Genomic DNA, 25,602 nt, shown 5'->3' on the forward strand with positions numbered 1-25,602 from the left:
CTCGGCCAGCTGGGCAGCCTTTTCCCTTCTGGGGAGGGCCTTTGAGTCCTGCGCCACGAGCACCTGCCCGCCCTGAGATGGCGAAGATGCCCGAGTCTCAGGAAGAGGGCGGCGTGTTGTGCAGCCTCGGGCGCGTCTCTACTTGGCCGATGTACCACCAGGTGAATGTGGGGCTGGGCCTGCCCAGGTGTGGGGCAGCCTGAAGTCAATGGGACTCTCTTTAAGAAAAAATGCAGAATTATTTTGATAAAATTAGAAACACACTTAGTCAGAATGAGAGAAAAAAATCACAACAAATTAAACATGAAAAATGTCGATAAATGGCACAAACATCACAGAATCTAGAAAAAGCCCACACCTTTTATTCCTAACTGCCTGCTGCTCCACTGTGATTCTTTCTTCATCCACGTTCTTAAAAATTGTCCCTGCTGCGTGGCTTGTGGGATCTTAGCTCCACAACCAAGACTTGCACCCGGGCCCTCGACAGGGAAAGCCCAGAGTCCTAACCACTGGGCCGCCAGGGAACTCCCTCGTGTACATTTTTAATTGTCTCTTTTCATAACAATTTTGCAATATCATTGTCCAGGGAGAAAAGAAAAAGATAATTTAGTCCCTCCAGCGTAACTGATTGAAAACAATTGTCACTGCTGATTTACAGGACTTTCCGCATGACAACTCGTTACCGGTTGTATCGTATACATTGTTAGGACCACTGTCACAGCCGGAGAGAACTTCGTCAAGTTTCTTCCATAGTTGGGAAGCCTCAGGGTCGTGTGCTTTTCCTGGGCCATGACTAATCTAAAATGTCCCTGCTGACCTGACGAAACTTCTTACATCATGTCCTTGTCACATTGGCTGTTAGGGTCCACGTTATCTTGTCAATGTCAGCGCTTCCGGTTAACTCAGCGCATGTTTAATCCTTTTCCAAAAGTTAGGGTGATTCACTCCTTCCTCCTGCTTAGTTGCCACGGGTGTTCCTGGAAGCTGTTTTCTACGCCAGGATGTCTGGCAGTAACTTCCTAACCAAGTGGCTGGGGAGGACGTGTGTTCTCCACTGACCCCCAACCCATGTTCCCACAACTCAACTTCCCCTGGGCCAGATCCCGAGAGTGCCACCCCCAGAGCCACTCCAGCCAGAGGGGAAGTGTGACGAGGGACCTGAGAGAGTGTGGGAACTGCTGTGGTCACGTTGTCCTCATTTAGCAAATGTTACAAAACCTTCTGGGCATATGAAGGCCCTGTGTGAACCCAGGCAACTGCATGGACCCACGGCCTCCCTGTGGTGCCTGTGTCCATCTGTGCCCAGGACCCCACTGTCCCCACCACTCTGGCGTCATGGCCCCTGTCTCCATAGCAGAAGCCCCTGCGCCTGTTCAAGGTGTGGGCGGGACCACATTCCCTCCACTCGGGCTGCTGGCCTCCAGCTGCTGGAGCCACGTTCCTGGCATTCCTGAGCAGGGCTGCACCTTTGCTCTAAAATCTGTGCCCAGGGGGCTTCCCTGGTGGCGCAGGGGTTAAGAATCCGCCTGCCAATGCAGGGGACACGGGTTCGAGCCCTGGTCCGGGAAGATCCCACGTGCTGTGGAGCAACTAAGCCCGTGTGCCACAACTACTGGGACTGTGCTGTAGAGCCCACAAGCCACAACTACTGAACCCGCGTGCCACAACTACTGAAGCCCGTGCGCCTAGAGCCCGTGCTCCGCAACAAGAGAAGCCACCTCGATGAGAAGCCCGCGCACCGCAACGAAGGGTAGCCCCCGCTCGCCGCAACTATAGAAAGCCCGCGCACAGCAACGAAGACCCAACGCAGCCGAAACTAAATAAATAGAATAAAATAAAATAAAATTTGTGCCCAGGATTTGTTTTAATCACCTATGGTAAGGTGACAGAAATGGAGACAACTGCCTTTGAAGGAAGAACTTTTTTTTTTCGGTTTTTATTTATTTATTTTTACATCTTTATTGGAGTATAATTGCTCTACAATGGTGTGTTAGTTTCTGCTGTATAACAAAGTGAATCAGCTATACGTATACATATATCCCCATATCCCCTCCCTCTTGCGTCTCCCTCCCGCTCTCCCCATCCCACCCCTCTAGGTGGTCGCAGAGCACCGAGCTGATCTCCCTGTGCCATGCGGCTGCTTCCCACCAGCTAGCTATTTTACGTTTGGTAGTTTATATATGTCAGCGCTACTCTCTCATTTCATCCCAGCTTCCCCCCGCCCCCCCACCCCCCGTGTCCTCAAGTCCATTCTCTACGTCTGCCTTGAAGGAAGAATTTATTATTCACATTTCTCAAGAGAAGGGGCCACCTCCTTCCATCAGGAGCATAGGTTTGGGTCAGGAGGCAGAAGCAGAAGTGAAGAGAACGTGGCCCAGAGCCTTAACTGGGGTTTTCACAGGAAGGAATGGGTGAGGCAGCACAGGTACACGTGGCAGATTTAGGATTGGACAGTTTGAATAATGCTGGCAGGGCTGAGCGCTAGGGGCAGTGCTGCTTGCCCAGTGCCCCGCCCTGAGGGGGCCTCGGGCAGAGGGCACGTGGGCGCGGTGGCTGAGAGTGGCTCACTGTGGGGGGGCTCAGCACTGGGAGGGCTGTGTCTCCAGGACCAAGGCCCCAAATGCCACAGCACCAAGAATACAGAGAAGAAGCGAATGTCGCCAATACAGTCAGAGACACTAAGCGAATGTAGCCAATACAGTCAGAGACAGATACGGGGTCGGGCGGAGGGAAGGAAACCGCTCTGCCCTGCTTAGAGATACAGGCCAGGTTTTTTATTTTATTTTATTTTATTTTTGCAGTACGCAGGCCTCTCACTGCTGTGGCCTCTCCCGTTGCGGAGCACAGGCTCCGGACGCGCAGGCTCAGCGGCCATGGCTCACGGGCCCAGCCGCTCCGCGGCATGTGGGATCCTCCCGGACCGGGGCACGAACCCGTGTCCCCTGCATCGGTAGGCAGACTCTCAACCACTGCGCCATCAGGGAAGCCCTAGGCCAGGTTTTATTTGAGAAAATACAGGCTTTTGTTTAAGAGAAGGAAGAGGGAGAAAGATTGACGGTGCTGCCAGCAGGCCCCCTGGTCCTCTTACCAATCGGAGACAGGGACGAAAAGCCTAACAGGAAAATAAATGAAGAGGGAGAAAAGGATGAAAGAAAAAACCAATATAAGGGCACAGAGGGGAGAAAATAAGGCCTAGTTCTGCCCATTCTTTTCCCTGTAAAATTTAGGGGTCGCTCACGGTGGAAGAAACACGCCGTGCAGCTGTGGTCCCACTGTTAGGGCTCCACACCAGAAATCCAACACTGCTAACACCACGGTCTCCACTGACCAGCGACCAGACACTGTGCTCAGTGGGTGCCTCTCCCCACCGTTGGCTCCACCCTGAAGGGACAGCCACGCCTCTCCAGGCCACCCTGGCACCTGGCTGCCTTCCAGCACGCACCGTCCTGGCAGGCGAGCCCTTGGCCAACCTTGACCAACGGCAGATGCCTTTCTCCAGGAGCACAGGTGTGGCCTCACCGTGATGACGTCCTCCTCCAAGGACAGCCACGGGACACACAGGTCCAACATCTTCTAGTCCTTGCTGAGTTCTGGTGGCCACATATTCTTCCCCCAGACCCCCTGGCTACCTGGGGAGCCCCTCGGGATGACCTGAGTGGCAGCAGCGGGAGTCTGTGGACTGTGTGAACAGCACTGCCAGCTACCCCATGTGCCGGGGCTCCTCTCGTGCCTCAGCCCTGCAGATGGACGGACCCAGAGCTCAGCACACCGGCTGGACTTCACGCAGCTGTCTTAGCCGCGGGTGCCCTGAACAAGTGGCCCATCTGCACATTGATCATACACTGTCCAACCATCATCTAAAGATCGCCCGCTTCAGAGGTGAGAACTCTAGGAATCTCTTGTCTCACAGACTCCCAAATATATATCAAAATCACACGTTTCCACGTGCACTAAGGCCACGACGTAAGGTGTGGCCAGGACATGCTACACATGTCACTTCTCAAAGTATAGTCCCTGACGGCTCCCAGAGGGCCTGTGTGACTGAGACAAAGACTGGTCTCCTCAAACATCCCTTTTCAAATGCCAGTCCAGCAAGTGGAGCCCTAGATGGGCCTCTGTCTTGTCCCAGCCCTTAATCTCTCTTAATTCAAGGACCGTGGTTAACTCACACCTCACGCCAAGTTTCAAAGCATTTCCACTGCCCGCTCCTCTGTTAAAGGGGACCTGTCCTGCCTTTGGGCACTAAAGACTCTTTGCACTGAGGATACTTTAATAATGCCCATCCCCTCCCTCCGCCTCCCCACGTGGTCCTGCCTCCTATTTCTAGGGATCTGTGTCTGTCTGTCTAAGCACACATGATTAACATGATTAAAGCAAGTCCTGAGTGCAAATTTTAGGACGATCTTCAGATGGCTTTCTTTCTTCTGAAGTCACCACGCAGCCTCCTTCGTGTCAAATCTCCCTCTGCCTCCCCCTTACAAGGACACTCAGAACCTGCTCGGATAATCCAGGGTCATCTCCCTATCTCAAGTCCCTTAACTTAGTCCCACCTGCAAAGTCCCTTCACGGTAGACGCTCCCACTCAGAGGATGTGGGGGGGCCAGCCGCTCACACACCGTGTGCCCCTCATAATCCCTGGGCTACTACTGCTGTCGTGTTTCAGTCTCTGGATATACTTCGAGCCCCACGAGATGTTATTATTGCCGTGTTATGTGTCACTCTTCCCTAGACTTATAGACAATAGACCTTTCTGCTGCCTTTCCTTCCTTCCTGCCCCTCTGGGCTGCAAGGATCACGTTCTTCTGGAAGAACACCAGTTACCGTTTCCGTAAAGGAGGGTCAGCGGTGACAAGCGTTCTCAGAGTTGGATTCTCCAAAGCGTCTTTATTTGACCTCCATTTCAGAGCACGCTTTTTGCTGGATCGAGACGTCCTGGCTAACTGGTTTAGTTTGAAGTTTTCCTTCCCTTGGCTACTGGCTCTGGCCGCTTCCGTTGGAAAGTCAGTGTTCTTTCTTGCTGTTTTGCACTTTGAGGGTAGCGGGTCCTTTCCCCCTCAAGCTGCTTTGGAGGCTTTCCTTTCAGCTTTGGTTTCAGCATTTCACTAGGACCCGCCTGGGTTCTGCTGCCTTTGTACTTTTCCTCGGGCTACGCAGCACGTCTTCATTCTGTGACTGGATGTCGTCCATCACTTTTAGAGCTCCTCTCTCTGCAGCCCAAGGGACTGGTGACACTGGTTGACTCTGGGGCGGGGTTCTGCTGTCCGAGGGAGGGCAGTGCAAGGCCAGAGGCTCTTCCCCGAGTCCTGAGACGTTTGATTGGTGGAGGATGTGATGCTGTACAGTATATGTACAGATGCTACAGTATATGTACGTATACACACACGTAGTGCATGTGCAGTTTGAAGCTTAAACATTCACCGCTGACCCACCTCCCCCAACACCCAGGCCGCGCTGCCCATCTGCCCATAGAAATGTCCACTTGGCTTCTCAAAGGCAGCTTAGCCCCCTGACCACCCCCGTTGCTTTACAACAGCCCTCCTCTCAGAAAACGTCACATCCGCACGCTGCTCCAGCCAAATTCCTAAGAGCCACCAGTCCACCTTCCAAATGTGTCCCACTTCTGACCACCTTCCACCGAGCAGCCGCCTGGCCCGCGCGTTAGGATACTTGCCGGCCCGCGAGCCGACCTTCCGAAGCATTAACAGACGACGGTTTTCACTCGAGCGGCGGAAGGCCGAGCGCTTTCCGAGTGCCGCCCAGTCCCCGCAGTCTGCTCGGCGCGGGAGGGAACGGAGGGGAGCAAACTGCCGGGAAGGGGCTCTAGATTGGGGCGGGGGGTGGCAGCCTGAGGGCAGCTGGGCAGAGCCTACTGCCTTGAGAAGCGCTCCAGATTCCGGGGCTGCGGGAGCTCCCCGCCCCGCCACCCAGCCCCACGCCCACCGCCCCGGGCCCGCCTCCACGGCCGCCTCCCGCCAGACCCCGCCCACGCCTCCTGCTTTCCCCTCCCGGCCGCGCCCCTCCCACAGCCCCGCTCCACGCCCACCGCTCCGGCCCCGCCCACCGCCCGCGGCCCGCCAGACCCCCGCCCGGCCCGCTTCTGCCGAGGCCCCGCCCCGTGCCGGCGGTCACGTGGCGCGCGACCCGGAGGCGGAACCGGCGGGCGGGGCGCGGACCGCGGCTCCCGGAGCGCGGAGGGCCGGGTGGGTCTCCTGGGATTGGGGTGCTCCCGTGCCCGGAGCTTGCGTCCCCTGCGCCCCCGCCATGCGCCCACCTCGCCCCCGTGCCGCGCTGCTCGCGCTCCTGGCCGCGTCCCTCGCGGCCGCCGAGGTTCCGCACCTGGTGCGCGTGGACGCGGCCCGCGCGCTGCGTCCCCTGCAGCCCTTCTGGAGGAGCACCGGTTTCTGGTGAGCGCTCCGCGGGGGACACTGAGGTCGGAGCGGCCCAGCACGCCCCTGCTCGCTGCGCGCTCTTCCCAAACCGCGGCCGCGCACCCCGGCCCGGGCCTCCGGGACCCCCGTGTCGCACCTGGAGAGACCTGCAGTAGGCGCTCCGAAGTGAGGAGGGCCGCGGCTCGCTCCTTCCTTTCGGGTCCAGCCTCAGAGTGGGGACCTCCTCTCTGTTCGCTGGCTCTATGCGATGTTTCCGGTGCTGCGGAGGTTTTCTAGCTGAGCGGCTGCCCCGTGTGGTGGGGGCCTGGGGCCAGGTCCTGAGTGTGCCTGGTCACCCCCCAGAGGCTGAAGAGCCTGGTGGCCAACCGCGGCAGCCCAGGCTGCAGGAGGGGCTGTGGCCCAGGACACTACTCTTTGGCGCAGACCGGGACCCCCTCGAGGGGGCAACCCCAGAACGTTCGACGTCCCTGCAGTGGGACCTGTCCCCGTCCCTGGTGTCCCCGATTGCCTCTGTCAGACTTGGAGCTGATATCTCCCGGCCGGTGGGGCAGGGAGCAGGGTGGGAATGTGATCTCTCTGGGAGCCCCCGACCCCCATAAACCTGAGACTTCGTCACAGTCCTGGCACTAGGGGGCAGTTTATTACATCAGGGACAGTAAAACTCACCAGCAGACACGCCCCGGTCCTTGCCCTGAGTTTGTAGGTGTGGGGCCTGTGCTGAGGCCCCTCCGCTAGCCCCACTCAAGGGAACTAATGCCTCTGCTTCCCCTTGTTTTGTGCCCAGTCCCCCACTGCCGCACAGCCAGGCTGACCTGTATGACCTCAGCTGGGACCAGCAGCTCAACCTGGCCTACGTGGGTGCCGTCCCTCATGGTGGCATGGAACAGGTTCGGACCCACTGGCTGCTGGACCTCATCACGGCCAGGTGGGTGATGGAGGGGATGGGCAGCCTGGGGGCAGCTGGGCAGAGCCCAGCGTATGGAGATGCAGACGGAGACTGAGAGAAAGTGGCGTCTGGGTGTGGAGGACAATGAAGTACCAGGCCATGGCGGGGTGACGGGGTGGGGGACGCCTGCTCCAAGAAGCCATTGCCCCTGTGCTTCTCGGCCAAGCATCCTGGGGGCAGGGGAGGATGGAGGGCACCCTCCTGGCGGCACAGGCGCTGTGGCTGCTGGGGCAGCCCCTGGATCGGGCGAGTGGGCACCCTCGCTCTATGCTCAGACTGTGGGGATGCCACGCCAGGGGCCGGGCTGAGGTCGTGTTGGTCACGTCTGCCTTTGGCCCTGCCAGCCCCTGTGGGGGCTGAGGCACAGGGTGTAAGAGACACTTGGGTGTGTGCATTGCGGGGTTTCCTAGACACAGAGACTCTCACCCCTGGCCAGAGCTGCCAGCTCTCACTTGGTGGGGGGGTGCTAGCGGGCCAAGGGACCAACGTCCTTTTGGCACCTTGGAGGCCACGTGACTGCCTCCGGGTCCTTGTTCAAGTAAGACGGGACACCAACTGTCAGGCCGGCTCCACGGACCACAGATGCACAGCACTGGGCCCAGGCTGGCGCCGAGGCAGTGTTTGTCTCCAAGGTGCAGTTGAGGGTTCTCAAGTGTCTGGGTCCTTGTGTGTGTTCACTGCCACTCTCCATCCCATTTGGGGTTCCCTGGGTCCTCTAGATTGGAGGCACCAGGCGACAGCAAGATTGCAGTGATGGGTGGTGGGAGTGGAGGCTGGCGGCAGGTACCGGCTCTGTTAGAGAGTGTAGTTGGCGGCAACCGGCTCCTGGCAGCGGGCTCGGGCCGCCTGCACGGCGCAGTGCACGCTGGGGAACAGCTGCCCCTCCTCGGCCGCGTCCCCCGGGTCCTCCCCGAGGAAGCCGCCTCTCCTCAGGGTGTCCCTTACCGAGGGGCCGCAGCAGGCCAGGAGCAGGGTGATGCCCAAGGCCCCGTAGTCTCGGCGCAGGTCCTGCAGCGTGGCCAGGCCGGCAGCATCGAGGAACAGCAGCGGGGCACAGTCAATGACCACTGCGTGGAAGCGGGTCGCCGAGGGCACCAGTGCAGCCGTGCTGCTCCCGGGACCCAGGTCCCTGCCTTCGACAGGCTCTGCCTCGCCAGCCCCCACCCGCGGGCCCCGCTCCTTCCTCCAGGCGGCTGCGTAGCCCGCGTTCAGCCCGGTGAGGCTGTAGAGCGACCGCAGGAAGAAGTCCTTATTGGCGTAGTAGAGGGGCCCCGTGAAGCGGAACACCTGCACACCAGGCTCGGGGACCAGGCCCTCAAATTCTGCTGGGTCCCCGTAGAAGCTGGAATCCCCGGCGCGGGCGAGCAGGGCAGCGTGTGGGTGCCGTGTGCGGCCGGCCAGGCTGAGCAGTGAGAGGAGAATGCCGGCCAGGAGCCCGGCCTCGGTGCTGACCAGCACGCAGGTGGCCGCCGTGGCCACCCAGACCAGAGCATCGGCAGGGCTGAGCCGCCACAGCCGCGGCACGTCCCGCACCTTGCGCAGGGCCCCACGCAGGCTGACGATGATGATGCAGGCCAGCACGCTCCGCTGCAGGTCCCGGAACAGGGGCGCCAGCGCCAGCACCACCAGCAGCACCACAGCGGCGCTCACCGCGCTGGACAGCTGCGTGCGGCACCCGGTGGCTGTCTTCACCAGGCTCTTGGCCAGGGTGGCGCTGGTGGCAAAACAGTGGAAGAAGGCCGGCAGCACGTTGCAGCAGCCCACAGCCAGCAGCTCCTGGTTGGCGCGCACAGAATAGCCATGGCTGCGGGCGAACATCTCCGCCAGCGAGATGGAGAAGGCGGAGCCCACGAGGGCCAGGGACGCGGCGTCCAGCGCCACGCGCCACACCAGCGCCGGGTCTGGCACATGCGGGGCCATGAAGCCAGTGGGGATGTCGCCAGCCACGCTGGAGCCGAAGCGCTCGTGGAACTGCCCGAAGTGGGACACGAGCGTGGCCGCCCCGATGACCAGCAGTTCTGCGGGCAGCGGCACCTTCAAGTGGCGCTGGTAGCGGTCCGAGAGCTCCTTGGCCGCCAGCAGCACGGCCAGGCATGCGGCACTGGTGAGCACGTCGCACAGGTTGGCCTGCCCGGCACTGCGTAGCAGGCTCAGCCACGTGCTGACCACCAGGCCCGGCCCCTGGTGCCGCGGGACCCGCACGCCCAGCAGGTGTCGGAGCTGGGAGGTCAGGATGGTCACTGAGGCCCCCATGGCGAAGCCGTCCAGCAGCGGCTGCGAGAGGTAGGCGGACACAAAGCCCAGCCCGAGGATGCCCATGAGGACCTGCAGACAGAGCGTGGTCAGGGCCGCAGGGCGCGGGCATAGCACAGAGCCGGACCTCCCTTCCTCTCATTGCTTATTTCCCACGTGGACCCCACCCGCAGCCGCCTGCACATACGTGTGCGCGCACAGGCACGGCAGACGCCGGAGTGCACGCTGTGGCCACGACGCTCACCGTGGTCTCACACACGCGGGCTCTGGGCATCGGAAGGCAGCTCCTTCCTCGGCCCTGTCCACAGCACCGCCCCCCTCCCGGGGGACCTGGAGCTGAGAGGAAGAACCTGAGGTGGCTCTTGGGAGGGGGCGACGTTGGGGTGGACAGCCCTGGTCCAGTGAGGGCTGGGTGCGGGGAGGCCGTGGGAAGGCAGGCGGGAAGGCAGTTCCCAGGATCCCACTTGGGACAGGAAGCTGGGGAGGATGTGCAGGCCAAGTGGGGGCACATTTGGGCCCGAGGCCACACTCTGCAGCTGGCCAGGCAGGCCCCCGACCCCGGGCACCCTCAGCCCCTCTGGTGCCCCGACCTGGGGTGCTGTCACGCACCCACTTCTGCCTATGCCCTGTTCTCTCCTCGCCTTGCGGGTTAAGCCACTGCCCTGACCTCCTGTCTCCCGCGGGCTTGGCCCTTGCAGGGGGGCGACCAGTACCTGGAGGGCTGCTCTGAGTGGCTGAGCCAGCCTGTCTAGGCCCAGGCCCGGCTCCTCACCTGGTAAACCCCGGCCAGCAGCGTGAGGGCGGTGGCCACGCGGATGGCGTAGCAGTCCCGGCTGCAGTCCTGCAGCCCAAGCGCAGGCATGGTGGCCGAGGCGTTGAGGGCGCTGCGGTTGGCCCCGGGCCCCGGGCCGTCCTGGGCGGGGTCGAAGCCGGCCTGCAGGAGCTCGCGGTCTACCACCTGGCCCACCATGAGGCAGAGCAGGCTGAAGATACCCACGGAGACGTGGCGTGAGGTGCCCATGAGGAAGTAGATGAGGTTCGCAAAGAAGGACGTGTAGAGGCTGTAGATGGGCTGCAGCCCGGCCAGCAGTGAGTAGGCGATGGCCTGGGGCACCAAGATGATGCCGATGACCAGCCCGGATATGACGTCACCCGCCAGGTCCTCCCGAGGCTGGTACTGGCGGAGCCAGCGCGTGGCGGGGAGCAGGTTCTGCAGCAGCGCCCAGGCCCCCTGCACGCTGCACGAACAGCTCCGCCACAGCCGGGCCTTCAGAGCCTCTCGCAGGCCTGGGGGTGCGGGGGGCCGCCGGCGAACCAGCGCCAGCCCCCTGCCCTGCTGTGTGCACTCAGAGGACGCTGCCATCGTGGGGCACCGGCCCGCCCCCCGAGAAAACCTGCAGGGTGGGCAGAAGTGGGTGTCATTGCTGGGGTGGCGAGACGTGTCAGAGTCAGGGCGTCACGGAGACCCAGACTCGCGTGGCCAGAACAAGCTCCACTGCTCTCCGTCCGTGCCCGAGGGCCCTCCGCTCCCCCGGAGCCGCCCGGACCACCACAGCCCCCTCTGGCCGTCCCTCCATCACCTCTGCACTGCGGCCCTGCTGGCGGGAAGAGCCTTGCAGATGCCAGGACCCCAAATCTGTGCTGCAGCAGCGCCTGCCACTGCCCGGTCCTTGCGGCAGAATTCCTGGAACGTGCTTTGAGGGGCCGGCTGGGAGGGGAGCGGGGGTGACTGGTGTCCGTCGCCTGCAGGGTGTTCTGGGACAGCAGGCCCCTTTCCCGGTGAGGGTTAACGCTTCTGGGTTTTGGCTGGTGGCTCAGGCCGCACAGGCGCACCGCGGAACACACGTGCCAACCGTCCCTGCTCTCCAGAGGGCAGCCTGCCACCCGGCCGAGGCTGACCTTGCCTCTGTGCTCAGCGAGCACCAGGGCATCCCGTTCACAGCTGTGCTGAGGTCCGCCAGGACTTCGGCTCTTGCTGTCCCCCTCTTGGTGACATGAAGCAGATGGTCTCTGCTTCCTCAGAGCCTGGTCACCCTGGCGCAGTGTGTGCACTGGCTGGGGATGCGGGGCCTGGGGTGTCCCCGGGTGTGGAGGATGGGCGCTCGTCCCGGCCTGGTGTGAGGTGTGGGCAGGCGGACGCCGCCCCCAGGGCTCGAGTGGCAGGCCTGCCCTTTGGGGGATGCTAGGGGAGCTGTTTCTTTCCTTTGAAGACCTCACTACACGGGGGTCCCTGGACACCTTGAGCTCAGCCAGCCCCCGAGGTCCAGGTGTGTCGACTGAGTGACTGTTTAAACAACGGGGAGCCCACAAAGGAAACAGTGGAATCGGGCCTCTCCACTCACAGCGTCCTGCCCCTCTGCTCCATCCAGGGGGCTGGCCTCTGCTGTGGCCGAGCTGTCTAGAGCTGTCGCTGTCCTGCCGCAGGGTCCCAGGGGGCCTCTTACCTGAGGGGGCCCCTCGCGGGCTCGGCAGAGAGTGCGGACCTAGCTTGTCTGTCCCCGGGGCCTTGGGCTCAGTTAGCGGGTTGGGCGTGCGGGTGGTGGGCTCAGGCACGGAGCTGGCCTGGCACTGACCGGCGGGCAGTGCCCTGTGCCTAGCATCTGACTGCTCGGCTGTGCTGGGCGTGCGGTTAAATCATTTACTCCGAAGATTGCTGAGTCATAGGTTCCCCCAGATGAGCATTACCTGAGCGGCTAATTCGGGGAGTTGTACTGTAATCAGAGGCTCACAGATAGTTACAATTGTGTGGGGCTCTTACAAGCTTCCAGCCTCCCAGGAGCAGGGCTCCGGGTGCGGGACAGGTGGGCTGGGGCATTGAGTGGCTGGAGCGGGAAGCTTGGACTCTGGGCCCCTGCGGGAGGCAGAAGCTCAGGAGCCTGGCCAGTTGTGTTGGGGGAGGGGCGGGGGAACAGGCAGCGTGCGACCCCTCGGCTCTGGGGCCCAGTGCCATGGCTCCCAGGACCCTGGAGTGTGGGCAAGGATGGGGGTCCGAGGGAGGGGCTGGTCTCCGAGTCCCATCCCGGGACATCCTGTCTGCCAGGAGATGGGTCTGGTCCCAGCGGGAGCCAGCTGGGCGCAGAGTAGCCCATGTTGTGTGGAAAGCAGGCGCAAGGCTGCTGGGGGCGGGGCGGGGGTGTGTGTGGCCGAGGACTGGAGGGCTGCCAGGCATCAGGACACAATTAGCAGCCAGGTGTGCCCTTCCTGCTGCAGGGACGGGGGTCCTGGTTCTGTCCCCTGGAGCCCCACCACCTGGATCCCGGCCAGGTGCTGGCCCGGTGCGGTGGGTGGCCGCCTGGCCTCGCCACGCCTCCATCCACACTCCAGGGCCAGCGGGACCTGCCTCATGGGGCCGGTGTGAAGGTAAACGTTCCCTTTAGATGACTACCCTCGTGTCCCACGTACAGTTAACTAAGAGTGCGCTGCTGTTTTTAAAATTACTCAGAACCTCAGTTCTCACATCTTCAAAATCAACAAGTGGGTGCCTGAGGGGCAACGTGGGGAAAGAACACCGCAGCCCTGAGTGTTCTCCGTCCCGGAGGGGAGGCCTGAGAGGCTGCGAGGGGTCCCTCTGACGGGGCTGCAAGGCTGAGCTGGCCTGGGCCTGCTGTCTCCCAAAGCCTGGGGCAGGGGGTGGGGGGAGCTCCATCCAGGCACCTCCCACGTTCAGTCTCACTTTGGGACTTGCCTCCAGAGCCTCCCTGAAAGTTCTGCCACATCCGTGGCCCGGATGGGAAAGACCAGAGGCCCCATTTGGGGGCAGAGGTGGGAGTGGAACCCCAGGGTGGCTGGGGGGATAGCCAGAGAGTGGGAGGGTCTGCACACCTGCATCAAGGGGGAGGAGTGGTCGGGGCCGAGGCCCCACTGCGATGCCGCGTCCGTCCGATTACTTGTTCTTCAAGAGTCTGTGTTGGGCCCCGAGGTCTCGCCCCGCCCTCCGGAGTCTGAACCCAGCCACCCAGGGCAGAGCCCGGGGCCTCCTGCGCGGTACCCACTCAGTCCTGGGGGTGCTGTTTGCCCAAGGATGTGGTTTACAGGAGCCACCGCCCAGAGGGCTGGCGGGAAAGTCACAGCAGTTCAGGGGGAGATAAGAGTCCTCTCAGGGCTGGAGTGGAGGGGCCACCGAGGGGTCATAACACGCTTATCTCCCAACCCAGCTACTGGCGGGGCGGCATCGTGGGGACTCCCTGCGTGACACGTGTGGGCAGAGGTGGCGGCTGGGCCCACTGCCGGGGAGGGGAGGGGTGAATGGGGGCGGCGGCCCCTCCCCCTCTCAGGAGGTGGGGACAGGGCTTTCAGGGGCTGCCTAGGTTTGGAGCACCTGTGGTGGGATTTTAGGCAGGTGGAGATATTTATGTTTCAGGGAGGGGCTGTTCTCAGCGCTGCAGCACCCTGTCCCCCATCCAGCTGCACCGCAAGGGGCCTGACCTTGGCTGCCTTGGTGGCAGGGACTGGGCCTCTACTCCCCCAGCCCCTCTAAGCAGGTGAAGAGATACAGCTGAGAGAGAACTGCAGGACCCCGGGGCCTAAGCGCCCCCCCACCCTGCCTGTCCCTCTGTGCTTTGAGGACTGTGGTTTTCATGCTGCCGTCTGACCAGGCACACAGGCGAGCGTCTTGGGTCCTGGGGCCTTGCTGGCCGAGGCCCACTGTCCCCCTTCACCTCCGCAGGCCCACTGCAGACTCCTCCACTGGGGCAGGGGGGCCACAGGACCCTGGCACGGGTTAACCAGCACGGGGCGTGGGGTCTCCAGCACCTCCGCCTGCTGGGACCGCCCTCATCTTGCCTCCTGCCCAGTCCTGTGCCACATGGTTATTTTAATATTGGTCTTTAAATCACCATTTTAAGCCACTGAGTACACTTATTTGGAAAGGAGCCATGTATCCCCGCAAGTGAAAAGAGGCTGGGCTCCAGGGCCCCGAGAACCAGACCCCAGGGCTCCCAGTTCCAGAAGAGCGACTCTCCTGCCTCCCCGGCCGGCGTCTTCGCAGCCCCGGACCCTGACTGTGGCTGCTGGTTTCCCGCAGCGGCGGGTCTGTGTCTCCCCCTCTGAGCACTCTCATGTATTTCCCCACCCTGGCCCCGCGCCCCGCCATCCCTGCCGACCACGCGCGCCCCGGGTTCCCACCCCGTGCATTTCCACACGTACCCCCGCTCTGCGCCTCCTCCCACGAGTGCACCCCCAAGCCAAGCACGCGCGGCCCGGGCCCCACCCAGCACATTTCCAAACACCCTGCGCCCCCTCCCACGAGTGCGTCCCTCCCTTTGCCAGACGAGCAAGCGCGGCCCCATCTGCACCCGGCCCGATCCCCACCCTGTGTTCCCCAGATTCCACGCCCGAGCACGCGAGGCCTGGGGCCCCGCCCCGCGTTCCCGAGCACTCACCAGTCCTGGGTGCTGCTGGGTCCTCGCGGCGCACGCGCTCAGGCCCAGGGATGGGGGGTGGGGGGCGTTCCTGGTGCAGGCGTTCCTGACGGCCGCCGGCGTGCAGTGAATAAAGTCGTTGTGCAGCCTCGGCTGCCCCGGCCCAAGTGCCGGGCCAGGAGCGGGAGGCGCCGCCGCCTGTGCCTCGCGCCCAGGTTCGGCCCCCTGCGTGGCTCTCGGGCTGGACTGCGTCTGTGACCCGGGCCTCTGCAGGGGTGGGCTGCGCGCTACACCTGGCTCAGCCCCCTCACTAGCTTTGATCTCTCAAATTCCCCTCCCAACGGAGGCTGAGACGGATGGAGACCTAGGCACCGACAGTGGGGCCTGAGGACTGCTCCCCGGGGTTTCTGGGCCTGGGATCACCCCAAGGTTGGGTCTTCTGGTCCCCGGGGGGCAGGTTACTGACTCCTAGGGCATTTCTGGGTGCCGGCGCTGGGTCAGCGGACACTCAAGTCTACTCAGAGTGACAGGCTGAGATCGGCTCTGCAGCTGGGGCTCCCCTGGTGACACCCCGCTGGCCCAGGACACTGAGCGCCACACAGCATTTACCCGAGGCCTGATGTGCTCCCGCCCCCGCCCCAAGCCGGCCCAGCGCTGCCAGGATCTGCAGAGAAAGCCTGGCACCCGTGCCCGGGCCTCCACTGTGCACGCGTCGCCCATCTCCCACGCCTGCTCCCCCACCCCCATCTGTGGGACTTTGGAACCCGTCCGCTGCCACGCATTTAATTTTTACCCGAGCGCTTAAGTTTTTTCCTTTGCTACTGGTTGTGACCTTTGGAAGGGGGAAGGGCGGACCCCCGCTGCGCACATGCTGTGGGTCTGGGCTCCGGAGGTGGGAAGACGTGGCCTGGCCTGGTGAGAGCCAGAGGCACCCTGTCTGCGTGGTGGCTCGGCCTTGACCTTGTGCAGTGGCGAGTGGGGCAGAGGAGGCCCGGAAGGGACGTGCTGACTTGTCCAGACCCTCGCTGTCCCTCAGGGGGACAGCGCTGGGCTGGCCAGACTGGCGTGGGACTGACTGGGAGACTTAGACCCAGAGCGGTTCAGGGCCAGATTCCACCTTGATCCCTCGTCGCCCCTCCCTCGCCGCCGCGCAGGCGGGACGCACCTGGATGCCACTAGAGGGCGCAGCTGCACGCCCTCTAGAACGTGTCCGCCCTCCCCCTCAGAACTGTGGATGGACCAGGCGTGCCCTAAGGGGAAGCCCTCAGACCCTCTGCCGGCCCACCCATCTGGGCCACCCCAGGCTGCCGCATCAGCCCCAGGCTCGGTGCTCTACTCAGCCTGCCTCGCCCTCCTTGCCTTGGCCTGACGGCTGAGCACCAGTTTCCTCACCCAGCCCCCGACCCCAGGCGCACCACTTCCACGCCAGCGCATTCGAGACCCATCTTACTCCCCCGCCTGCCTCTGCCAACTGCACGCACCCGCAGGCGCTCAAGCGAAACCCACGGTTGTGCAGAACCCCCCCTTCCCAGCTCCCCTCCAGTCCGGCAGAGGACGCTGGCCCCTCGGCCTCCTAAATCCGTCCGCTCCAGCTCCCCCTTGCTGCTGCCACCAACACCACCCAGTCTGGGCACCATACCTCCCTCGGGGAACCGTCTTCCAGCTCCCACTCTGGCTCCAATGGGCCGATGAAGGGATCCTTTCAAAACATGGCAAAGGCAAAACTATGGAGACAGTAAACACGTCAGGGGTTTGGGGTGGGGGAGGATGAAGAGGTGCGGCACAGAGGATTTTTAGGGCAGTAAAAATACTTTGTGTGATACTACAGTGGTAGATACACGGCAGTATACATTTTTCCAAGCCCACAGAATGTACATCACCAGGTGAGCCCTAATGTGGACTGTGGATTTGGGGTGACTGTGATGTTAGTGTAGGTCCATCAGTTGTAACAAAAGTCCCACTCTGGGATGTTGAGCATGGGGGAGGCTGTGCACGTGGGGAGAGAGCGTGGCTGGGGGTAAATGGCAAATCTCAGTACCTCCGTCTCAATTTTGCTGTGAATCCAGAACTGTTCTAAAAAATTGTCCCACAAACACATAAAAGAAGTCACGGTACTGCTCTGCTTCGACCCCTGAGAGGACTCCCCATGCCACCCTGGGTCCCATCCCGAGTCAGGATCCCATCCTCACCGTTGTCACGAGGCCCCGTGTGACTGCGTCTCTCACAACCCACACCCCTCTTCTGCCCCAGGCCCGCTAGCTGCTTTCCTGCTGCTTATCACGAATTCATTTCCACCGCAGGGATGAGTGCAGGGTGGGGAGGCTGCCCTTCTCCCTCTCCTGCCTGTCCACATTGCCTCTCAGAGTGTGGAGCCGAGTTTGGGGCCCTGGCCTCCAGGAGGTGCAGGGAAGCAGGATGTGGCACCATGGGGTCCTGCCAGGCTCATCCCACGGCCTCCCGCTTCACTGTCAGCTGTCTTTAGGATGCCTGTTCTCCCCCCTCCATCCTGTTGTACGTTTCCCGAAAGACCCGCCTGCCCCCTCCCACAGGCTGTTCTGAGCCCCTGAAGGCTCGAGGGTGGGATTCCAGCACAGACACCCTAGTTCGTACTAGGCTGTGAGCGACTGATAGGCGTACATAGTTATGCCTTCTGAGGAGAGGGGCCAGCTGGGTCTGGAGCCTAGTCCTGCCCGGCGCCTTGCAGGTTTCTTAGCTGCTTGAATGTGGCCACGGTTCCAGTCCCGGGCCCACCTTCCCCCATCCTGACACTGAGTGTCCTTCTACAGGGGGTCAGCCAGGCAGGGCCTGGGCTACAACTTCACCCACCTGGACCGGTACCTGGACCTTCTCAGGGAGAACCAGCTCGCCCCAGGTAAGCTGCCGGCTTCGCCTCTGTACTGCTGGCCCCACCCCCTCCCCTTGGCCTGGCCCTTCTGTCCTCCTGGTTGCCCACTCAGGGCCTCCCTCAGTGCCGGCCTGGTGGAGACAGGCAGGTGAGCACAGCCACCCTCACGTGCTGCAGGCTTTGAGCTGATGGGCAACCCCTCCGGACGCTTCACTGACTTCGAGGACGAGCGGCAGGTGTTCGAGTGGAAGAACCTGGTTTCCCTCCTGGCCAGGAGATACATCGGTGGGTGGGGCGCGTGCCCTGCGGGGACAGGGTGGGCACTCCTGGGCAGGCTCTCCTCCCACGCCCACCCGGGCCACCTCCTGGTCTTCTCATCATGAACCCCACTGAACCAGGGCCTCCTGATGGGGGAGGGGGGGCAAGTCGGTGGGCGGCGAGCTCGTAGGGAATCAGACACTCCGGTCACATCCAAACCCCCCACCATGGTTGCCCTCCCTGGGGATCCCCATGAGCTCATGACCCTGCCCCAGGGGAGGGGCCCTCTCGCCACAGTAGGGACCCTCTGCAGGTAGGTACGGCCTCAAGCACGTTTCCAAGTGGAATTTCGAGACGTGGAACGAGCCGGACCACCACGACTTTGACAACGTGTCCATGACCTTGCAAGGTGGGCAGGCCGGCCTCCTGGGGTCCTGCGGATCTGAGAGGGGGTGGCAGCCGCCCCTCCGGCGCGGGGGTGTGGACTCGGTGTCCCTCCCGCCCAGGCTTCTTGAACTACTACGACGCCTGCTCCGAGGGTCTGCGAGCCGCCAGCTCGGCTCTGCGCCTGGGCGGCCCCGGAGACTCCTTCCACCCGCTGCCGCGCTCCCCGCTCTGCTGGGGCCTCCTGGAGCACTGCCACAACGGCACCAACTTCTTCACCGGGGAGGTGGGCGTGAGGCTGGACTACATCGCCCTCCACAAGAAGGTCAAGCCCGGGATCCCCGCCCTTCCGTCCGTCCCCGCCCCCAACCCAGCGCCTACGCGGGGGTCCCCCGCACGCGGCAACCCCAGAATGCCCGCCTGCTGCCTGCAGCCCCGCCGCCCCTCCGCGGCGGTCTCGGGGGTTGCTCAGGCGGGGCCTCTGCGCAGGGCGCGGGCAGCTCCATCTACATCCTGGAGCAGGAGGCGGCGGTCGTGCGGCAGATACAGCGGCTCTTCCCCAAGTTCGCAGACACCCCCGTTTACAACGACGAGGCCGACCCGCTGGTGGGCTGGTCCCTGCCGCAGCCCTGGAGGGCCGACGTGACCTACGCTGCCATGGTCGTGAAGGTGGGCCCGCCGCCAGGCCCGCCCCCGGGGGAGGCCTTTCTCCCGGGTGGGAGGGGCAGGCAGGCGGACCCCGCGGTCGCGTTCCCAGCACCCCGATTCCCGCAGGTCATCGCACAGCACCAGAACCTGCTGGTGGCCAACACCAGCTCCTCCGTCCGCTACGCGCTCCTAAGCAACGACAACGCCTTCCTGAGTTACCACCCGCACCCCTTCTCTCAACGCACGCTCACTGCGCGCTTCCAGGTCAACAACACGCGCCCGCCGCACGTGCAGCTGCTGCGCAAGCCGGTGCTCACGGCGATGGCCCTGCTGGCCCTGCTGGGTGAGCCGCGTGCCGGGTTTCGCGTCACTTCCTGCGAGGGCGGGGCCAGGACGAAGCCTCAGTTGGATGGGGATGTCGTTCTAGGCCAGGAGTAGCTTGTGCAAAGGCCCACGGAAGGATGTGCCTTGCTGGGGAGCCGGGAGCATGTTTCTTGTCCCTCCCCACCCTTCCCCAGCTCAGTGGGTCACAGAGATTGTGGTGTGGCCGGGGACCTCCAGTGGAGGAGGGCAAATGGTGGGAAGCGGGCCCTGGGAAGGTCGAGGGGCGACGACTCTGCGTGGTGACCCCTCTAACCCCCGTAGACGGCGAGCAGCTCTGGGCTGAGGTGTCGCGGGACGGGACGGTGCTGGACAGCAACCACACGGTGGGCGTCCTGGCCAGCACCCACCACCCCGTGGGCCCCGCCGATGCCTGGCGCGCCACGGTGCTGGTCTACGCGAGCGACGACACCCGCGCCCATGCCAACCGCAGCGTACCCTTGACTCTGAGCCTGTACGGGGTGCCCCCGGGTCCGGGTAAGCAGGGCTCCCAGAGAGGGGGCTCCAGCTCCTTGGGTGGGGGTAGCTCTGGCGGGGCGGGGCCTGGAGGAGGCGAGCCCGGCCCCAGCATCCCGCTCCGCAGAGGTCGTCTTTGTCCAGCTGTACATGGACAACTGGCTCTGCAGTCCCTACGGCGAGTGGCGGCGCCTGGGCAGGCCCGTCTACCCCTCTGCTGAGCAGTTCCGGCGCATGCGCGCGGCCGAGGTCCGCGGGGAGCGTGGGGTAAGGGGCGGGGCGGCTCCCGAGGTCCGAGGGCCCTGAGCCCCTGACTCTGTCCCCAGGATCCCGCGGCCGTGATGCCGCTCCCTTTTCCCAGCAGCGGCCGCCTGACGCTGCGCCCAGAGCTTCCTCTGCCCTCGCTCTGGCTGGTGCACGTGTGCGCGCGCCCGGAGGAGCCGCCGGGGCAGGCAAGTGGCAGTCCCCTTCCCGCCGCCGCCCCGGTCGCCCCGCCCCCAACCAGTCCCGGTGCCTCACTCCCGCAGGTGACCCGGCTCCGCGCTCTCCCCTTGACCCGCGGGCAGCTGCTTTTGGTCTGGTCCGATGAGCGTGTGGGCTCCAAGTACGTGAGTGCGGCCACCACCCCTACCCCTGCCCCCCCAACGCGCCCTGGGCCCCCAGATCCTCCGGGCTGCAGCGCCCATGTGGCCACTCTCTGTGGCCCTTTGGTCACCCCACGCGGACTGTGCTCTCCACCGCCCATACAGCTGCCCCCACTGTTGGCACAAATGGCTCATGACTTTGTGCTTCTGTGATGTAGGGTGGGGGCGCCTACACAGGCCAGTTGCCCCTGGCACGTGCTCCAGACCCCTCCTCTCAGCCAGTGTGGCCCTTTGTCATTGCAGGAAGAGTGTCCTGGGCCCCGGGGAGGGGCCAGGAAGGGGGCTGGAGGGGAGTAGGGCTCTGGGCGCCCCCTGCCTGCCAGCCCCCCTGGACCCCAGCCCTGGTCCTGCCTGACCTTCCCCAGGTGCCTGTGGACCTACGAGATCCAGTTCTCCCCGGAGGGTGTGGTGTACCTGCCCATCAACAGGAAGCCTTCGACCTTTAACCTCTTTGTGTTCAGCCCAGGTGTGCCTGCTGCCTCAGCACAGTCCCTGTGGGGCGGGGTCCAGGGCCTTCCGGCACCTGGAGTTTGGGGGGATCAGAGGGGTTCAGGTTCAAGGGCAGGCACGTACCTTTGTATCCTCAGACACGGCTGTTGTCTCCGGCTCCTACCGGGTTCGTGCTGTGGACTACTGGGCCCGACCAGGCCCCTTCTCGAGCCCCGTGTGGTACCTGGGGGTCCCTGCCCCATGAGGGCCACTGCTGCCCCGCGACTGGACCTGTGCTGACCGTAAGCCTGGGTGGCCAGAAGCCATGCTGGGCCAGAGTGCCGTCAGCCGGTCATCCCCTCTGTTTGTCCCCTCTTGCCCCTCATTCACCCCCTTAAAGTGCCTTTCCACGCACAGTAATGGGGACGGCCTTCGTGGTGGGCACTGGGCAGACACGAGGCCTGGCTGGAGTGAGGCCATCCCCGCCTCGCCCCACCCCTGCCTGTGGGAGCCGGGATGGGACTCGGGTCGAGCGCAGACAGGTGTGAGTTGCCCAGCCCTGCGCGCCTGGGGTCTCTGGCGTCACCGCTGGGTGCAGCAGGCCCCATTCCCAGCCCCTGCGCCAGGAGGGCCCAGAGGGTTCCCACTTCCTGAGGCCCAGCCCGGCTGCCCCCTGCACCCTGCCTGGCCCAGCCTGTCCCCAGTTGCAGGGGAGGCCGACAGTGTCCACTCCTGCAGTCATCTGGGCTCCTTACCTGGGTCCAGGAGGAAGCAGCACGCCCAGAAGAGGGCGACTTGGGGACTGTGGATGGACATGTGGACGGGGGCAGGGAAGCCACGAGGGGTGGTGTGGAGCCCTGGGGTTCCTCCCCAACCCCCACGCCCAGCCCAGGCCACCTGGTGAGGCCACGTGACGAGGAGCGGGGGTGCAGCCAGTCTGGAGCGATGCAAGCGGGAGTGGGGGCTCCGACCCACCCTCCTCTCTCTGCTGCCCTCCGAGCCGCCTGGGCTCAGGGATGGGTGAGGCAGGCCTGGCAGGGCACACGCAAGGCAAGGCCCAGTCACCCCCGGCTCCTGTCCGCATGGAAAGGGCGGGGCACCAGGGCCCACCAGCGGCCTCATCCTGGGCTGGGGATGTCAGCGTGAGCGTTCTCCACCTGAACCCCAAAGCCAGCACCTGTCCCCATTGCCCTTGGCCGCTGGGGAGGCTTCAGGGCTTGGTGCCTGGGGCCCCGCTGTTACATACAAGGGGTGCTGGGGTGCCCAGTGGGCCCCCGGTCTCTGGGCGTTGTCTTCCTGCCTCGTCAGGAAGCTCTGGCTGCATGCGGCTACGTGACCAAGCACCACGGTGGGCAGGCGGCCCGTACAGCAGAGGCTCATTCTCTCGCATCCTGGAGGCCGCAGCCTGAGGGCAGGGGTTCCTCCTGAGGGCGCTCTCCTTGCCTTGCGGACGGCCGCCTCCTCCCCGTGTCCTCACAGGGTCGTCCCTTTGTGTGTGGCTGTGTCCTGATCTCCTCTTCTTATAAGGACACCAGCCGTGTGGGATTCAGGCCCACCCACAGGACCTCATTTGAATCACCTCTTTAAAGCTCTCTCTCCAAATAAGGCCACAGTCTGAGGTACTGGGGGTGAGAACGGCAGTGTATGAACCGGAGGGATCCAGTCCGGTCGGTAGCGGTGGGAGGAATGCATCACTCCGGCGTTAAAGCAGCCTCTTCTTGGGATACAGGCTGCTATATATAAAATATAAGCAATAGGCCCTACTGTATAGCACAGGGAACTGTATTCAATATCGTGTAATAAACCGTAATAGAAAAGAATGTGAAAAGGAATATATAGATTGGGTTGGCCAAAAAGTTCATTTGGATTTTTCCGTCAGATCTTATGGAAAAACCCGAACGAACTTTCTGGCCGACCCTATATATACATGTATATAACTGAATCACTTTGCGGTACACCAGAAACTAATGGAACGTTGTAAATCACCTATACTTCAATTAAAAATTTTTTTAAAGCAGCCTTTTCTCTACCTGCTGGTTCGGTAGCCTGAGGACCCCTGATGGTCAGGGGCCATCTCAGCTCGCAGCTTACTGGGAAGGGTACTGGGTTCCCCGGTTCCTTCCTTGGACACTGCACACTCCACCGCACGCCCCACTGAGCAGAGATCTCAGATGGGCCCCTCCTGTGGAGACAGGTGTGGCTCCAGGGCAGTCAATGGGGGTTTAGCAGCGGCACCTGCGTCTTGGCCAGGACAGCAAAGCCACAGCCGTCTCCAGGGGTAAGTCACCATCTCCACTTTCATTGTGGCTTGTGTGTTGTCAAGCGGCCACCGGGTTGCTGGCGTGTCCCCATCCTCTGACCGCGTTCTGGTCTTTGCTGGTTTGGGCTTGGGCTGGGAGCTGTGGTGGGAGTTCGGGAAGTCCACGTAATTGGCCCGTGCACGTCCTCCGTCCCTGCTGTCATGGCCACTTTGCACCTGGGCCCACGGAGTGGTCACAGATGGCAGAAAGAGGCTGACATCGGCATGCCCCGTTGATGAGCCCCTGCTGTCGAGGACGCTGCCTGGAGCGGTGTAGCTCTCCTGCAGGACACGGAACCCTCTCTGTCCCTGTCCCCAGACCTTTGTCCCCAAGTGTCCTGTCTTCGTGGCTCTGGGTCTGGCCACCGGCTGACCTGTCGGACGCTGCTTGCTTGAGCCGGGCGTGCACCTTGGTTCTGCGTGCCGGGGACGCCGGTGCACGTGCACACGCGGCTGCGGGAAGCTCTTCGTGCAGCCCTGGCCGTGGGTTGAGGGAGAGGCAGCAGGCAGCTCAGGAGCTGGCGGCTCCGGTCACGTGACTCGCTTTTGGACGCGCCTGGGCCCAGCTCTGATGTTTAAATTCGGGACCGAATGCTGTGTGCACCGTCTTCTCACTGGGCCCTTGGGTCACGTGGCCACTTGGTAAATGAGTTGGACCTGCCCCAGAGCTCAGTGGCAGACCCAGAGCTGCTTTTCAAGTGGAGAATTGTGTTTGACGCAGGAGGAGATGGACTTGCTCCAGGATGCCAGGGCTCTGGGCTGGAGGCGTTTGCCACGGGTGTCTGCCACAGATGCTCCAGGCTGCGTGGGGTCTGATGGGCTACCCACCCAAGGGGCGAGTGTCCTGGGGCCCAGGAGATGGGTGAGAACAGCAGGTGCAGATGTGGCGTGGGCCGCTCCCCCACCCAGAGCCGCACTGAGCGCTGTGCCTCCTAGAAGTGGTCCTGCACACGCCCGCGTTGCCAGACCGTCGTACCCCCAAACTTCCCTGGACTTTCAGCAGGTTTACCTCTCACGCTGCGGGGGGCATGGGCTTTACCGAGGCCTCTAGGGCGCTTGTCATCTCTTGGCCGCCCTGTCTAATAGGCATAATGTCATCAAGGGAACCAAGATCCCTGGACCGTGTTCAGGTGGTGGGAGCGTTGGTACCATCAGGCAGACTCCGAAGGTGGGCTGCCGTGCCTGCCATGTGCGGGAGCCCGCTGGTCTCCTTCCTCGAGGGGGACAGGAAAGCCAGCTGCGCTGCATACTGGCGCCACGGACTGTTGGATTTTGTCCAGTAAAGGTACACGTCCAGACCTCAGCCGGTCGGTGTCGCCCTGGGTTATGCTGTGATCATCTGTCACTCGGCACCCATCTGGCGAGTGATACGGAGAACAGAGAAGGAATCCCCACCCTCACGTCTCCCCAGTTCCTGATGCTGGACCCAACCCCAGAAACATGGTGCTATTTTGGTTTGGCGTGGAGGGCAGGCCTGGGGGCTTCCACCATAGCCCCCATGCGGCAGCCGGGGCCAGTGTGGGGCTGTGGCTGCTCGCTGAGTATGAACGGCGCACTCTCCGTTCTGCGGAGGTGGAAACACCTACAGGAAGGGTCTGCAAAGCCGTGGGCTCCCAGCCTCAGGCCCACGCCCCGTGTGACCAGCGACGGTGGCTTTCCGGTGTGTGCGGATCGGCCTCACTTCAGAGCCATCATCTAGGAATCCCCTCCATAGGGCCGTCACTGAGGCTGCTGCAGGTGCCCCTTACGTAACTGGGGCCACAGGCTAGTGACTGTACAGGCAGTTCTTTGTCGGGGGGGCCAGCCTCCCCTCCATCAGGGGCTCTGGGTCCTGTACACAAGGCCCTAGCCTCGCTATGACAAGGGGCTTCAGGGACCTGCCAGCGGACCTACAATTTTCTGCCTGTGTGTGCCTCAAGCAGCACTTCAGAAGCTGCCCGCCTGTGTCATTTCTCGAGACCCTGCATGTAATCGGCCATCTCGTGTTCGCCAAGTCCCCTGAGGGCCCATGGCTGCAAACACTTGCATGTGTGAGTCGCCTGGGGTCTTGTTAAGATGTGGGTCTGGGGCTTCCCTGGTGGCGCAGTGGTTGAGAGTCCGCCTGCTGATGCAGGGGACGCGGGTTCGTGCCCCGGTCCGGGAAGATCCCATATGCCGCGGAGCGGCTGGGCCCGTGAGCCATGGCCGCTGGGCCTGAGCATCCGGAGCCTGTGCTCTGCAATGGGAGAGGCCACAACAGTGAGAGGCCCGCGTACAGAAAAAAAAAAAAAAGACGTGGGTCTGACTCTAGTCTGTCTGGGATGGGGCCTG

At 63.0% G+C, this 25,602-nt stretch overlaps 2 protein-coding genes across 4 annotated transcripts; one reads left to right on the top strand and one right to left on the bottom strand.

Annotated features, from left to right (window-relative positions):
• The first annotated feature begins 6,154 nt into the window (after positions 1 to 6,154).
• Positions 6,155 to 23,007, top strand: IDUA (alpha-L-iduronidase). Of its 3 annotated transcripts, XM_067734804.1 has the most exons (14): positions 6,155 to 6,404; positions 7,174 to 7,314; positions 17,735 to 17,820; positions 17,971 to 18,078; positions 18,365 to 18,460; positions 18,558 to 18,760; positions 18,925 to 19,104; positions 19,210 to 19,426; positions 19,729 to 19,941; positions 20,048 to 20,169; positions 20,247 to 20,372; positions 20,448 to 20,524; positions 20,930 to 21,030; positions 21,152 to 23,007. In XM_067734804.1, exons 1-14 carry the CDS (start codon positions 6,262 to 6,264, stop codon positions 21,256 to 21,258), a joined length of 1,920 nt encoding a protein of 639 aa, XP_067590905.1. In that variant the 5' UTR covers positions 6,155 to 6,261; the 3' UTR covers positions 21,259 to 23,007. The 3 variants fall into 3 exon arrangements, 2 of the variants coding, with proteins under 2 accessions (XP_067590905.1, XP_067590906.1); XR_010942785.1 differs by lacking the exon at positions 20,048 to 20,169 and having other exon boundaries at positions 21,152 to 21,191; XM_067734805.1 differs by lacking the exon at positions 20,247 to 20,372 and having other exon boundaries at positions 20,048 to 20,187.
• Positions 7,008 to 14,698, bottom strand: SLC26A1 (solute carrier family 26 member 1). Its single transcript, XM_067734803.1, has 3 exons — positions 12,033 to 14,698; positions 10,361 to 10,982; positions 7,008 to 9,660 (listed from the first exon to the last, which is right to left on the bottom strand). The coding sequence occupies exons 2-3, from the start codon at positions 10,949 to 10,951 to the stop codon at positions 8,131 to 8,133; spliced, it is 2,121 nt and encodes a 706-aa protein (XP_067590904.1). The 5' UTR covers positions 10,952 to 10,982; positions 12,033 to 14,698; the 3' UTR covers positions 7,008 to 8,130.
• Positions 23,008 to 25,602: the final 2,595 nt, after the last annotated feature.

The sequence above is a fragment of the Pseudorca crassidens genome, chromosome 4 (assembly GCF_039906515.1).
Source record: "Pseudorca crassidens isolate mPseCra1 chromosome 4, mPseCra1.hap1, whole genome shotgun sequence".
Classification (NCBI taxonomy): domain Eukaryota; kingdom Metazoa; phylum Chordata; class Mammalia; order Artiodactyla; family Delphinidae; genus Pseudorca; species Pseudorca crassidens.